Source organism: Peromyscus eremicus, chromosome 3, assembly GCF_949786415.1.
Source record: "Peromyscus eremicus chromosome 3, PerEre_H2_v1, whole genome shotgun sequence".
Taxonomy (NCBI): domain Eukaryota; kingdom Metazoa; phylum Chordata; class Mammalia; order Rodentia; family Cricetidae; genus Peromyscus; species Peromyscus eremicus.
In genome coordinates, this window is record NC_081418.1 from 101,018,391 (window position 1) to 101,034,616 (window position 16,226).

At 52.0% G+C, this 16,226-nt stretch overlaps 1 protein-coding gene across 3 annotated transcripts in view; it reads left to right on the top strand.

Moving 5' to 3' along the window:
• Mgll (monoglyceride lipase) overlaps nucleotides 1-16,226 on the top strand; it is a 105,202-nt gene that overhangs the window by 78,115 nt on the left and 10,861 nt on the right. For 2 of the 3 annotated variants that reach the window (XM_059258171.1, XM_059258170.1), the window contains exons 4-6: nucleotides 5,016-5,152; nucleotides 6,489-6,599; nucleotides 11,682-11,765. In XM_059258171.1, the coding sequence (XP_059114154.1) occupies nucleotides 5,016-5,152; nucleotides 6,489-6,599; nucleotides 11,682-11,765 (332 nt within the window). The remainder of the gene's footprint in view (nucleotides 1-5,015; nucleotides 5,153-6,488; nucleotides 6,600-11,681; nucleotides 11,766-16,226) is intronic. The other variant, XM_059258172.1, reaches the window with a different exon arrangement.

Below are 16,226 nucleotides of genomic sequence, written 5' to 3' on the forward strand. Positions count from 1 at the left end.
GCCCCCCATGACTGGGGACTGGGCCATCGGTATGCATCCACAGGCAGATTTTTACTGTTAAGAAAGACTTTGTTATTGAGGAGGAGGAGGAGAAAGCGGATGAGGAGGAGCTGAGGCAAGAGGACAGAAAGTTCAAGGTCACCTGGGCAATGGAGTAAATTTTCATTTTGAGAATGAAAATGAAAAAATTAAAAGCAGTGGTCTAGTCCATGCCTAGTGCGTGCAAGGTCCTGTTCCATCCTCAATGCTGCCCATCTCCCAGTTTCTTACTTCCTGCCTGGTTTGGCCCTGAGCTATGACACTAGCTTGGGAGACCAAGGCCTGCTCCCAGGTTCCTGACAACCAATAGCTGGAGCTCCATACTGAGCCTCCCAGGGTCAGTTTTCTCAGCTGCCAAATGTAAGGATCCCTGACATACAAATTTACGAGGATTGAGTAGCATGGACTTTAAGAAATCTGTGAATCCTAGACTCCCCAACACATCTCAGGTGCTTCTGTGGAGGTCGGGTCTTCCTTCCCATGCTGAGGCTGTCTTTACCAGGTTTTCCTTCTGGGAGAAACTGGATGCTAGGTAGAACTGGCTGAGTAGATGGAGATAAGGCAATGTGTCTTCCTACTCTGGCACTCACAGGATGATTGGCTTTCTGGTTATGTCCTGAGCTGGTGAACTTCTTTTGCACACGGGCATATGGGAAGGAGTTCGGAATCCCAGCACACAGACCTAACACCAGCGTGTGCCATGTAGGGCCCCACAGGAAGCCAGGAGGCAGAGGGAGCAAGGAGACACCATGGGGAGCTCCCACTGTGGCTTCCACAAAAAGCGCTGGGCCAGGGTGAGCAGGGTTCAGATGGGCTGGGTGGGATAACTTCAAGGCTGCCAGGTGTGGGGCTGTCCCTAACTGACGCTTTGCCTACAGATGATTACAGGAAGGAGATCCCCACGTAAGGACCTGATAAGGGTGGTGGCTGTGGATGTGGTTTCCTGCAGGCTGGTGCATTTTAAAGGCTAGCTCACAAGCAGCTGGTTACCTCGCCAGTAACAGCCAGTCCTGGAAGGGGCGGGGCCAAGCCCTCCAGGATAAGCAAAGCCTGCAGATACAGAAATGATAAATGAAAATGGCAAGCGTGGTTGAGCTGGGTGTGGTGGTTGCACATGGGATCCCGGAGGATGGCTGCAGCTTAGAGCTAGCTCAAGCCCGGAGTTCTCATTGCAGGAGCTCAGAGGCTGCTGCTCAGAGGATCCTGTTCACAGGTCAGTTAGGGAAAACACACCAGCGAGTCTCTCCGGCAAGGGAGACTCTTCCTACAGTACTTTGAACGTCCATCACACACCTGTCCTCTGCCAGGCCTGTGCAGACCCTGAGCAATGGGTAGGTGGACAGTGTGTGTTCCTTCCTCTTAAGAAGGGTTCCAGCAGCCGGGCGGTGGTGGCGCACGCCTTTAATCCCAGCACTAGGGTGGCAGAGCCAGGCGGATCTCTGTGAGTTCGAGGCCAGCCTGGGCTACCAAGTGAGTTCCAGGAAAGGCGCAAAGCTACACAGAGAAACCCTGTCTCGGAAAACCAAAAAAAAAAAAAAAAAAAAGAAGGGTTCCAGCAAATACAGCCTCGAAGAGCTCAATCTCTGGCCAGGATGACAAGACCAATGGGCTGCCTGACCAGAGGGGCAGGAAAGTGTGGGCATGTCTCAGAACTGTGGCCAGGTGGCTTGGAATGTGCTGGCTAGCAGGCCACAGGGCCAGCGAGAGCCTTCAGCAGAGTCAGGAATGCTGGGCTGGAACATGAGGGCTGTGTTCTGAAGCAAAGGGAGAGATGAGGGCACAGGAACCCCCACTCTGAAGCTGGTCAGGAAACGGAGGGGACAGGCATGGGTAGCTTAGAACAAGGAACACATCTGTGCTCCAACCCTGCGAGTCACGTGGAGGCTGACGTCCAGTAAGCAAGGGGCAGGGGAAGGTGGGATGGGTGGAGGCACAAAGCTAAAGCCAGCCTCGTTTGGAGACCCGGATGATTTAGAGGGATTGTGGGATGTGAGCTCTGCTGGGTAGAGGGCAGAGATAAGTAACATACCACTCAGTGACAGAGTAGCTCATGAACTCATCAGGGGAAACAAATAAAATCGAGAAACAGGCTGGATTCAAATGGAACAGGAACTGTAATGCCAGGGCAGCATCACAATCTAAGATCTGAGAGAAGTTGCTCTTGTACCTTCTGCTAGAACGACTGAGAACTGGGTGTTGGGACTGAGAGTTGTTGACTGTACCATAGAGAATACCGCATTTGTGTAAACACTGCTGAGCTGAGTGATTTCATGTGAAAGGAATACCAACCCAAATAGGTCAAAGATGGAAAACCTCAGGGCTCGAGGCCGTGTCTAAAGGTCAAGGGTGTTGATGTCATTATCCAGATTTCCCAGCTGTGACTTACTTTTGAATGACTCAACTGTCCTTCATTTAAAGTTTTTGCCTCAGCTTCTTTTCCTGTTGTTGTGATAAAACGGTCGGGGGGGGGGGGGGGGAAGTCAGCTTAAGGAAGAGAGGCTTTCTGTGGGCTCACAGTTCCAGGTTACGGTTCCTTACGGTGGGGAAGGCAAGGGAGCAGGAAGTTGAAGCAGCTGCCGCGTCCCATCTGCAGCCAGATGCTGAGAGCAGAGGATGTCGTCATCAGCTGCTCAGCTTGCTGCCCAGGGAACGTCTCACCCACAGTTAAGACGGGTCTTCCCACCTCAATGAATGTAACCAAAGCAACCCCCGACAGCCACACCGGAGGCCCATCTACAAAGTGATTCTAGATTCTGCCAAATTGACATTAGTATACAGACAGGAAGTAAAATGGCAATGACTTTTAGGTAAAGATTGTAGGAATGTGGATATTTATGGAAATATTCTTCCAAAGTTTTTATACGTTTGAACTTTGACATTTGACAGAAAAGTTGAGGAAAAGGTTGGGTAGGGGCTCGATCTCAAGGCTGACTTTCTGCAGGGAGCTGCAGGTGGGTTTCTCATGCTGCCCCAGAGTAGGACAAGGCTTTAGACCAGGCTCACGTCTGCAGAGGGTTGCAAAGAGGCAGAAACGCTAAAATTTAGGGGAAGATGGGTGGATGGGCAGAAAAAGGTGGGGCTGGGAGGAACCCTGCTCCATGTTCACAACTTTACTCGGCTTTAATTTGTGAATCACGAGACTGATCTTTTGAAGGGCAACTGTTTGCCTTAAAAATGAATATGTGAATTAATGTGGTGCATTATTTAAGGAATGGACATAGAAAACACAGCAAAGACTTGACTCGGAGGTTCATGCCTCTGTTTCCAGCTGCTTGGGAGGTCAGGTACAAAAATCACACGTTCAAGGACTGTTTAGGCTACAGAGTAGGTTCAAGGCCAGCGATTTGGTGAGTCTGCCTCAAAATAAAAACTAAGGTGCCGGAGAGGCAGCTCATTGATTGAGAACACTGGCTGCTCTTGCAGAGGACCTAGGTTTAGTTCCCAGCACCCATGTTGGGCGGCTCACAACTGCCTGTAACTCCAACTCTGGGGTGATCTGATACCCTCTTCTGAACTCCAAGGGCACTTGCATGCAGGTGTACACTCCCTACACACACACACACACACACACACACACACACACACACACACACACACACAGAGAGAGAGAGAGAGAGAGAGAGAGAGAGAGAGAGAGAGGGAATTTTTAAAAATAAAATCTTTGAAAAAAACAAAACAAAACAAGCACTCCTTTTTCCATGCTGCTAGAAATTCAAGGTGAAGAAGGTGTGGGCTCCCCGGGGCCTTCCTCCTCAGCTTACAGACACTGTCTCGCTGTCATGGCTGTCCCTCTGTGTGTCAACATCCACATTTCCTCTTCCTATGAGGACATCAGCCACACCAGGTCACATCATTTTAATTTGAATCACCTTTTAAAGTCCTCATCTGCAAACATAGAGCTTCAGCTTGGGAGGAGGGGATAAGGGAGGCCGTGCAAAGGCCGCTGGGAAGGTGGCAATGCCCTGGTGGTAGATAGTGGACTCAAAATGCCGTAAACACCCTGGAGCTGGTTAGAAATGGTTGGTGTGGTGCAATTTCTGTGACACACATCTACTGCAAATGTAATACATTTTACAAGGGGACACCCTAGATGGCATGAGACGTGGAGGCTTTCCTCTGAAGGTGGTAAGGCTGCTGTCCAGGCACACTGACAGAAAAGTAGCTGGGAGGCCAGGGACCTCAGTGGCAAATAGGGGTCTGAGTTTGGGTCTGGACAGCCGGTTGGTTCTGGGCTTGCTAGCCTCCCCCGACTTGTGCTGTGGAAAGGGTGGTTTTGCCCCCGAGTTGCCAAGTCCCTTTGAAGAGGTGGCCCAGGCTCTGTGAGCAATACTGCCAGCTCCTGGCAGCCTGGTGCGGCCATGGCCTCCTGCGCTGGCGCCTTCTCTGTAAACTGGTCCATCTTACAGTTTCCAAACTTTCCCCACCGCTGCCAGCAGCCGTTTCTATAGCAACTGATGCCCTTCACAACCGGGGGGTGTGTGTGGAGGGGGGAGTGCAGCGACCCTAAGCAGAGGAGAAAGGGGAGATGAGCTGCCTGTATAGGGGACAGATTGACAAACCCAAAAGGGAGAGGATGGGGCCTAGTTTTATTGCTGCTGCGTTGAGGGCCTTGCCAAGCACCCTTGACCATCTTGTTTGATTTGATGTGTGATCTCCTGATGCTGCAGACAGGAGACAGAGCACACCCGGCCAAAGGCCACCAGTGAGACACAGCTCTAAGGGCCAAGGAGCTGGGGATGCAGGAAAATAGCTGAGCCTCATTCAGGTTTGTTCTGTGTGTGCCTCCTGTCCCCTCCTTCTTCCTTGAAAAACTGCCACCAAGGAAGGGTGTTGGCTGCTGTTGCTAGCTGTGCACTATGAGGCAAGTTCCTTAAGCTTTCTGTGCTTACAGGAGAGGAGTGACTGGACAGGGTTAAATGTGGTGCACATCTGACGTTCGAGGGTGGCACTAAAACTCTCTTGCCGTTTCTTTCCAGTTGGCCATGGGCAGAGCGAAGGAGAGAGGATGGTGGTCTCGGACTTCCAAGTTTTTGTCAGAGATGTGCTGCAGCATGTGGACACCATTCAGAAGGACTACCCTGGGGTCCCTGTCTTCCTCCTGGGCCACTCCATGGTAAGCAGGCCACAGGGAGAGAAGTTCAAAGCAAGCCTGGTCCCCAGAAGGTCCCCTGACCTCCTGCTCCTCTGCCTCTGGCAGATGCCTGGATGGAATGTCCTTTTCACACACTCTATCTGTGGAGTCCCCTGCACTCCCAGCACTTAGGAGTTGAACCAGGTCCTGGAGTCCACTCCTCATGCTCAGGGCTGGAGGGATTGCAGTGAGTGGGAACATCTCATGAAGCATCCCTGAAAGCAGTGTGAGTTCCTTTCCTGTTGAGGTCTCCTAGCTCTAAGAACCAACCAAGTTTAATCTCAGATGACACCCCCTCCCAGGGTCCCCCAGGCCACTCCTTCCAGCAGGAAAGCTAGCTGGCCAGCAGCAGAGGGCTGAGAACTGCTTAGACCCAGGGAACTGCTCTGCAGAGCACCTAATCTCTGCCTGGCTCTGTCTTTACCATCTCTTGCCTGCTTGGCCCCTGTAAATGTTGGAGATTGCACATCTGCCTGTCAGTTTCCTCTGGGCTTCAAACACACAAGACTGACTGCCTCTGCCACCTCCTCCTCCTGCACCATCCACATTCACTCAGTACTGGATATTATTCATGGAACTTGAATTTTGGAATCATTACTGAACACACACACACACACACACACACACACACACACACACACACATCCATTACTACAATTGGACTCTCCGCTGAAAAAAAGGAAACAACTCATTTGAAGTTTGTCAGAATAGATGAATTGTGGGTCTGCTAGCTTTGGGCTTGAGACTAGAAAGAAATGTGTTGTTCCATTTGTGACCCACAAGCAGGAACCTTCTTTGTGTCTGTCTGAACTGTTTTGCCCTTGGAAAATCCACAGAAGAGAACTGTGCAACACAAACCCCACAGAGCCAGGCACGGTGGCTCACTCCTGCAATCTCAGCACTCAGGAGGCTGAGGCAGGAGGATGGTAGTGAATCTCTGGCTTTCCTGGGCTGTAGAATAAGACTCTGTCTAAAATAATAATAATAATAATAATAATAATAATAATAATAATAATAGGGAAGGGGGAAGGGACAGGGAGAGAGAAGAAAAGAGAGGAAGGAGGGAGGGAGGGAGGGATAGAGAAAAAGGAAGAGAAGGGAGGAAAGGAGCAAGGGAATGGAAGAGAGAAAGAGAGAAACAGGAAGGAAAAGGAAGAAGGAAAGGAAGGAAGGAAGGAAGGAAGGAGCGAGTGACGTGCCAGTGGATGGAGTCTGCTCCAGGTCCCTGCTGGGGTTCTTGGCCAGCATGGGAACAGGTGAGGGAGTCGGGGTCACGCTGGTTAGAAGCCGGTGCCACTCTGTGCATTTTGCCTCGCAGGGCGGTGCCATCTCCATCCTCGCTGCTGCAGAGAGACCAACCCACTTCTCTGGCATGGTCCTGATCTCGCCTCTGGTTCTTGCCAATCCGGAATCGGCATCAACTTTGAAGGTAAGAGGATGTTGCGGTCTTTATGGACCCAGAAGCTTCTGGAACATGGTGCATCCCTTTACAGATGGAGTCTGTGTCAAAGGGCCCGCTGCTGCTGTTCCTGAACTTCAGACACATTGTGTGAAGGTTTGACGTCAGAGGCTTAAGTTGAAGTCAGGTGTGTCTTCCCCCCAGACACAAAAGAAAAGGCTTCCTGTTTGTGCATGTAGTACTGGCCAAAGTTAAGAGGAGGAAAGGTTACAGGCGTTCTCGAGCTAGCAGAGTCACGTTTGCTGACAAGTCCCACGCAAGTGGGAGCTTCTGTCACCGATCGTTTGCCAACCTCAGCAGAAAGTGAACTCAGAATGGAGCTGCAGCTGAAGATCCCGTTCCCAGCGGCTCCATTCCATCCCTGAGCTCCTCCAGCCTCGACCAGATGGGTGGATGCATGCATCACTTTGGATTGTGGATATAATGTGTCGTGTATGATCAGTGTCTGCTGTTGTCACCAGAGCTTTGACCCCCTTTGACAAGATGAATGAGGCAATGGGGCACCTAGAACTGAACCTACCCCCACCCCAAGAGAGGAGCCAAAGCCGGTAGCCCTGAGGGACTATTGATGTGGCCTCAGTGCCGATCTGCCCTTAGGAGGCGTGAGAACCCCAAAGAGAGTGGAGCACCCAAGGAGTGCCCCAGCCCTGGCAGAGGCTGCTGTGGCCTGAGCCGGCTCTCAGGAGACTTGGAGGGGAGTGAAGGTGAGGTGATGTGTCCCGGGTCCAGGTGCTCCAGGCAGCCTGTTCTCTCACCACCAAATGATGACAGGGGGTCATTTAAATAGCAGCGCCTCTTGTCCCCCTATCTTTCGGGACCCAGTCGGTGGAACCTGGCACTTGTCTGTGGTCTCAGGCAGCACACAAGGCACTGAGTGCAGTGGTATCACGGAAGGTGCAAAGGCTGTGGCCTTCTCCACATCCGCCCTGGTGACTGTGATTCTGTGAGGCAAGACCAAGTTAGTCCAGGGCACTTTTCCAAAGAGAGTAAGCAAGACAGAGGTTAGAGGGGAGGGCTCCATTCCATCCCTGGAGACCGTGTCCTACCGGCTTCACTCTGGAGACCCGTGGCCAGTGCGTCAAGAAGTCTCCAAACTGTGTCAGGAGTTGCCAAGTGGGAGCTGGGTGTTCACCCACACAGTCCCAGACCAAGGAAGAGGCAAGACCGGGGTGCTAGGGCTAGGGAGGGACACTGGGACTTGGGAAGGGGTAGTTTACCAGGATTAGCCATTGAGTGGTGGATGTGAGCCCCAGGGATCGGCCCCTCACAGAGAAAATAATGGACGTTTTCCCTTATAGACAATCCACAGAGCTTTTTAAATAAAGTGTACCACAGCAGCTGTGCCCAGAGGTGGGCCGCCAACGTTCCTTCCCAGGGTCCCCTGGGGCTCCATCTAGGACCAGCAGTGGCCTCACCTCTGAGCTGGTGACCTTTCAGGATTGGTACTAATAGATCACCTTGTCAAATCAGGAGCCGGGGTCTCTAGGGAGACACAGGTCTCCTCTGATTAACCAAGACAAATTAGATTTCCCTTGGCCTGCTGAGGGCCAACCCTGTCCCAGTCTGTTGCTGCCTCTAGGCTTTAGCCTGTGATGTCTTTGCCTGACACAGTCAAAGGGTGACTCACCTGCTGAAGCATGCAGCTACACACGGCCTTGTCCTCAGACAGGCTCCCTGAGAGAGGATCACCACATCTTTATTTTTTTCCCAGTGTAATTTTAAATAGTAAAGAATAATTCATAGAGTTCAAATGCTAAAAGATAGGAAAGGGTATGGAGAAAAGCCTGCCTTGGGGATTGGGTCAGCAGCCATGGCTGTCAGAGCTAGCTTCCGCAATACAGTTAGTGTGCACACACGCCGTTTGCTCTTCCACGTATCTTGGGGAATATTATTGCGTGTTCCTTCGGTTGGTCTGCGTGTTCTTTGAAGGGGTTTGGTTTGGTTTTGTCATTTTTATTATATGTCTTGGTGGTCTTTCCCCATCAAAATCTGAACAAGGTCTCCCGTGGGGACAGATCCTAGCTTAGAGCTCTCTGCAAAGCAAACATCAGGAGCTGGAGAGGTGGCTCAGATGTTAAGAGCATTGTCTGCTCACCCAGAGGTCCTGAGTTCAATTCCCAGCAAACACAAGGTGGCTCACAGCCATCTGTAATGAGATCTGGCGCCCTCTTCTGGCCTGCAGGGATACATGCAGACAGAACACTGTATTCATAATAAGTAAATATAAATCTTTAGAAAAGAAAAAGAAGAGCAAACGTCAGCCCATTTCCAGTCACTTGCTCCTGTGAGCCTTAATGACTGACTGGCTGCTTGCCGCCTTGTTCTCCCCTGTGGGGGTGAGGTGTGGGGTTCACAGAAAGGGATTCTGAGGGGTGGAGGAGGTGGGGACTCAGAGTTAAAGGATGAGGTGGAGAGGAGCTTCCCCACGATGTCCTGTGAATGGTCTCCGAGCCACATGGATCTCTAGGCTTGTTTATTGGCTCTGGCATGCAGCTTGGTGGTGGACACTGGCCTCCGGTGCATGAATGTGGGACCCACACAATGAAACCCAACACAGGAAGAGAAATCACGTGTCCTCAGACTGCATCCTCCAGCCAGCACCCTAACCTCAGCTGGTCCCCAGATAGTACATCAGCCTTCATATGCACATGGGAGTGCGAAGGTGACGAGCTTCACCCCTGGGATGGGAGGATGCCCAGTCACCACCATCTGCTTTTTACACTGAGGCTGTGTTCGGACAAGCTGGGATATATTTAGTCTGAGGAAGAGACTGGGGACAAAGACAGCATCGCCCAGCACTCTCTGCTGAGGAAGTGCTTTCACAGGGAAAACGGCAGCAGCAGAAATTTAAAGACCAAAATTGCAGAGAACACGTTTCAGCTCCTGCTGCCCTGGCTCTCCCCAACAGTCTCAGTGTCTTCTAGGGTCCCTTCTTCTCTTAGGAGCCTCAAGGAAGGCAAAACTCCTAGGCAGGGCTAGGCTGGGGCTGCCAGGACCATAATCAGTGGGAACCATCTCCCCCTGCCTGAGGTCCCTGGAGTCCAAGGCTTTGGGGTGCCCTATTTTCTGGCTCTGCGGGGCCTCTAGCCAGAGTATGGAGAGAGGCTACCTCCAGGAGACCTGTCTCAGAGCACTGCTTCTCCCACACCACCTGAATGTGGGAAATGACTCCTAATTCACAGGTGAAGAAGTGAGGCAGGCCGTTAGGCAGGCCATTGTCTTCCTCAAGGTCAGCTGGATGTCTGCTGAACCAGGGAGGCCCTTCCACCCTAAAATGACCTTCCTGGGACTGGATCCTACTTCCCATCTGAACACGCCAAGCATGTTTTTGTCACTGGACTCCAGCGGACTGGAAGGAATATAGGGGGAGGGGGTGTTGCAGGTGAGTGGCCTTGCATGGGCCAGCGGGGCAGCCACCATAAGCTCTAGGTGTGACTCCCCCTCAGTCCTATGAGCACCTGCTCTCTGAGAGTTGGGAGCTCAGATTTCCAGACCTGTGTCTTGAAAGCAAGCCCTCTACCCTGGAATCATCAGAGCATGCCCCGAATCAGTGGAGAAGCACAAGACATTTATATTTCTATTGCACAACTGCCTAGAGAGATGTATTCCTGCCCAGAACAATCCGAAGTGACCCTAGAGAGCCTTGCCGGATCACAGATGGGCCATCCTATGGCCTCCTGAACGCCGGACAGCTTTCAGGAACGACGTCAGAACCAAGGGGCAGTAATTACCTCTCACAGCAAGGTCTTCACAGGCAGGAGCTGTTAAGACCGTTTGGATCAATAAAGGCGTTTATGCACATCTCTACTGTTTACGGTGATGGGCACTGCAGTTGATTCAGAACTGTCCCCTGGGTGTGACAGGGACTCAGGCCATCCCCCTCCTCCAGGCCTTGTTCATCAGGAGAGCAGCCTCGGTGGCGGGGGCGAGCGGTGTTCCTGTTTGTAGGGGCTGTGTCATGGGTTCATAGCTTAGCCACAGAGCTAGTTGTGGGGGTGTACACCTGCCATCCCAGTTCTCTGAAAGTGGAGACAGAGGGTGGTGAGTTCAAGGCTTGCCTGAGCTGCTGTGTAAGATCCTGACTCAAAAGAGCACAGAAGTTGCAGGTCCCACACTTCTCCAGAGTCTCCACTAGGGGTGCTGTTTGCTTCTCATTCAATTGACCAGCAAGGATCAAGGGACAAGCTCTGCAGGGGTCCGTCTTGAGAAACACCCCAGCAATCTTTAAAGTGGGCTTTACTGTCCACATTTGACAAATGAAGAAACAGGCTACCACGTGAACCAGACATCACCCCTCCTGGGAACTTACCCAAAGGAATCCAAGTCAGCTTATCACAGAGACATCTGCACACCCAAGTCCACCACTGCTGTCAGCCAGTGGCCAAGATATGAAACCGGCCTAGCTGCTCGTCAACAGATGACTGGATAAAGGAAATATGGTGTGTTCATACAAAGGATTTTTACTTGGCCACAAAGAACAAAATTATGTCACTCACAGGAAAGTGGATGGACCTGGAAATCACTATGTAAAATGAAATAAACCAGACCCAGAAAGACAAATGTCACATTTCCTCTCATATATGAGACCTGCATCTCACACACACATGCAACATAAACACATATGCACATACATATATGCACATATGCATGCATACATACACACAGGCATGCATGTACCACACATACACATGTGGATGCAAACACATATAATGTGAATGTGGAAAGGGCATTATTGGGGAAAAGGAATGGGCTCAGCAAGAAAAGGGAATATGGGGGGCGGGGCGAGCGCAAGAGAGAAAAATGGGGTAAATATGGGCAAAATACATGGTAAACATGAATGGAATGTCTACAGAATCCAACAGGTCTTATAATGACTATATGCTAATATATGCTAATAACAGTTGTTAGAGATTTTCTCAAGGTTCAACCCCAGAGTTTACACCCAAGTTGACCAAGCTGGGTCTGACTTGCCTGTTGGGATTGTGGGGAGGGTGGGCAGCTCATAGTCTTCCTCTTCCTGAGCTGGGCCCACAGCTGTGTCCACGCCTGCAGGGCATCTTGAAGATCATGAAGCGCCCTATTGAAAAGACAACTGAAGTGGTGATGACTTGGATACCATATACATTCCACCTGTGGGTGAGCACGACCCCACCCTCCATGTCCTGGGGGAATCAGGAGCCTGGCCTGCTACTGTATCCGAGGCTTAGGGATGTGATCACAGTTGCTTCTAGGAGCCATCTGGGAACCTTGACCCCTCGCTCCTCCGGGTGTGGGATCTGCTGGCATGTCTTCTTTCTCTGCGCCTCCTGGTCATTTGGTCCCTGTCTGCAGCTCAGCCCTCTTGTCCTTCATCTAGTCAGGTGGGGAAGGGCCTCTTGCAGATGCTTGATGCCCTGTGTCTCAGGAACAGCCCTCTGCCTGCCTTGAGTCCTTGGTGGAAGCAGCTACTATAGTACCTACATCTCTTTAAAGCCATGCGGTAGTGGTTGTCCAAAGATGCTCTCCCCTCTGAATGGGTCCTATTAGAAACGTTACTTAGAACTTACTCTGCAGGGTTAGAAAGCTGGTGACCAGAGCCGGGCTAGCATGGGAGCCTGCCCAGCAGGAGGGGCTGGACTGTGACTCCTACTCTGCCTGTGCACTGGGGTCGGTGTGGAGATTTCAGGAGATTCAGGTGGGATCTGCTGGGCCCTACCTGGAGCCAGGCAGGTCAGAGCTCTTGGGGTGGCCTGGGTATCTGTGGACAGTGGTCCTCAGACATGACTGCCCTTTGTATCTTTTCCTGTTGCTGTGATAAAACATCCTGACCAAAAGCAGCTTAAGGGAAGGGGGTTTACCTGCCGCTCAGATCCAGGTTATAGTCCATTATGGTGAGGAAGGACACAGCAGCAGGAGCCTGAGGGAGCTGCTTACGCTGCATCTGTAGTCACGGAGCAGAGAGCGTCAAGTGAAACCCGCTTGCCAGTGCTCAGTAGTACTCAGCTCCCTTTCTCCATATTACGCAGTCCCTGGATCCTAGAAAGGGAATGTCCCCGCCCACAGCAGGCCGGTCTTCCCTCTGCAGTTGTAACAACCAAGACGGTCCCTATCAGACACCCCCAGGGGCCCATCTCATAGGTGATTCTAGATTCTGTCAAACCGACAACTAACACTGTCACCTCACCACACAGGCGAACCCCTCTTCCATAGTTTTCCCTTCCATGCTCGTCCAGGAATGGGGCATCTGCCCCGGGTTGATATCACCATTCTCTCCCCGGGGTTGGCTTGTACCCACGTCTCCCACAGCCACCAATAGACTGAGACACTTCTGTTCTCTGGGTGGCATCCCGTGGGGCAGACCCTGACAAAAGGCTGCATCCCTGCAGGCGATGGCCCTCATCCATGTCTGTGAGTGGGCAGCCGGTCCTGTTGCTAGGACACCAGCATCTTCATCTACACGGCCAGCACTGGACATTCATTGTTAGGAGCTGGTGCTTAAGCGGTGCACTCCCCCCCTCCTGAGGGCTAGCACAGGAACTCCAGGGGGCAGGAGCAACTGAGTTTCAGTGGCTACTCTGGCACCACCTCCCCAATACAGGCCGGCCGAGGCCGGGTGTGTTCCCACCACATCTCCCCACTGGGCTTTAGGCTGCTGGGGAAATAAAGAGGTCGCCAGGACACAGCCTCTAAGTTCATCTCTGTGGGGGAACAGCCCATTTGAAAGCAACACATCTCAGAAAGTAGTGACCTCTCCCTCAACCCCTCAGTTTTCCTTAAAAGCTTTCTTTAGCTGCCCAAATGTTCCTCGTTAATGGAGGAAGAAGCCTGCTGACTGGCAAAGAATTATCTTCACTGTAATTCTCCCCTGGAGGCAGATTCCCTGGCACCGGAGCCCCTCCTCCGCAGCCCCCTGGGGAACTAGAAATGGCCCCAGCCATCCCAGTCCTTGTCTCCATCTTGAACCTCAGTGTCTGCTTGAGAGCCCCGGGGTGGAGGCCTCAGCACCTCGAGGCATCGATGCTTTGGTTTGGGAGGGGCCGGCAGCAGGTTGGGGTGTCTCTGTGCATTGAGCAATCCTAAAGAGGACTGTGCCCAGGGCCACATGGAATCAGGTGACATGGCAGCAAGAGAGGGGACTGGTGGTGGATCTGTTGAAGGGCAAATGGCACTCTACGGTCTTCCTCGGTGCTGAGGCAGTCTCCGTCCCTCTATTGTGCTGTCCCTCTTAACTGGTCCTCTCTCCCTGTCTCCCTATGAATGCGGCTAAGAGCACTGATCTGTACCATAAACCATCAGCCATGCTGCAACTGCGGATGCTCCCTGCGGTGGCAGGCTGGATGATCAAGTGATCTGTCAATTGATCCATCCATTCTGCAGGAAGGATTCTGCGGTGGGTAGCCAGCTGTCCCTGACTTGTGGCTGTGGCATTGAGGGTGGGCAAAAAAGTCATTTGGATCAAGCGGAAGGGGACAGTGCCTGGGACAGTGGCATCAGCACACCTGTCTTCCTGTTGCCTGGGACCTTGCTGCAACCTCTGAGAATACCTGGGATAGAGTGGGCCAACCATCAGCCCTGGATTCGGGGAGCTGGGGCAGAAATTGTGGAGAACAGCAGAGTGTCTGGAAGTCAGTTCCATGAAACTTTATGGTAGTGCAAAGATTTCCCCATAGCAATACTGCTGCTGTCCCCAGTGCTCAAGGAGGCTGTGGCCCTGAACAACCCCTTGTTGTTGAGTCCAGCGAAAGCCACAGGGCTGCAGCCCACAGCTTCCTTGCACTTACTGATTGTTTTCACTTCATCCCTAGATTTTGTAGCTTTTGAAAAGCACAGCTCCCAGCTCCAGAACTCAGGCTCCCAAGAAAGCCCCTGCTTCTTGGATTTTACAGATGTTTCCTCCAAGTGTTTGTCAGCATTTCCAGTTCCTAAGCCCTTCCCTCTCAGCTTAAGTGCTGAGCTGCTGCATAAAACCCAGCTTACACACACTCATACAAATACACTAATACACACACACACACACACACACACACACACACACACACACACAACTCTTCCACCCCAGGTGGCTTCACAGAGTGAAACCTGTTAACACCCCACATGGTGTTCAGATAAGAGTCCTCTTGTGTCTACACTGGACTGTCCACCATTGGAGTCCAGGGCTCTGGCACCCTGACACAGTAGTAGCAGCAGCAGCAATCAACACCAGTGAGCTTTGTTGGCTTGGATACCAAGGTACATTCAGAGTGCAGTTAGCTAAGATATTCTCAGAGCTAGGAATTGTGGGCAGTGCCCTCTAGGGACAGTCAGTTCAGAGTGCATTCCAACAGTATCCGTTAGGGGCAAAGCAGGCCTGGCTCTGCCTGGTCCTTGGTAGCTGACTATGAGTACAGAGAAGGCAGGTGGGCTGAATGAGCCTGGGGGAGGCCTGGCTACAGCATCGTCTGGAGAACGTCAGTGGCTGCTGTGGTCATTGGAAAGAAGAATTAGAGCTCTCAGGTGCTATCATGGAGAGAGAGATGGCAGAGAAAGGGAGGGACAATCCAAGCCACAGGACAAAAAGGACAGATGGGTCTTCGCTCAGCCCTGTTGACCACAGGGAGGCCAAGCCTCCATTGTCCCAATACCCTAAGGTCCCAATAATTTTTTTTCTTTTTTTTTTTTTTGCAAATTCTGGATGACGGTTAAGCCCTACTCACAAGATGTAGTAAAGATCAAAAGGCAGGGCCACCTAGCACAGAGGCTCCCCGTGCACAAGCAGTTCACCCACTATCAAGAGACCAACCTGTGTGCCAAGCACCCTCCACACTTCCTGAGAACTCACCCTTTGCCAGCTGGGTCCCAGGGTTCTGATTTCAGCATTTCACAGCTCACTTTTGAAATAGCTTCTTTCGCCCTGAGTGTCTGCGCTTGCTGCAGACGTGAAATTAAACAGCCTCTCTCAGAAGGCAGACGTGCAAGATTGGGTCTTCTGCCTTCCTGGGAATATCTGAGATCCAAAGTGGGGCTGGGCTGAGGCCAGAGGCAGGCTCATCGTGTTCACTGGGCATGCATAGAATGCCAGGCTTATCACACAGAGTGTTATTAACCTCCCCTATGGTTCGTTTGGGGGAATGACAGGGCCCCCATTGGCAGCTGTGCCAACAGAGCTCAGTATTGAGGTCCCAGCCTGTGTTCCTGGCTCACGGAGCTGGGAACCAGACAGGGGGCTCTTTCCCTCTGCCACAGGACTTCCTGTTCAGGCTGGTGGCGGCTTGTTTTCCATGTGGTAGAACGTAACATGCAAGTGATTCGCTTTGACCCAAGCTGCCTTGCTTCCTTCGCTTGCTGACAACTGATCCAATGATTCTGACTCTGCTGTGTCGTTTTGGTGCCTTGGGGGAAGGGGTGCATTCAAGGGCACAGCCCCATCAGTGGCTCTCAAAAGTAATTCACAATTACATCTGATGCGTGGTTATATCTGCGCAGGATCCAGAGCCAGAAAGCAGACCCGGTGGTCGTACCAGCAGGAAAGCAGCCCTGTGTCAGGACCCTGCATCCCTGAGTCCTGAGCATCAAGGCCACCGCACTCGGCTTGGGTGTCAGCTCCTTGCCCAGGTGGTACCCTAGCCCTCCAGTACGGAT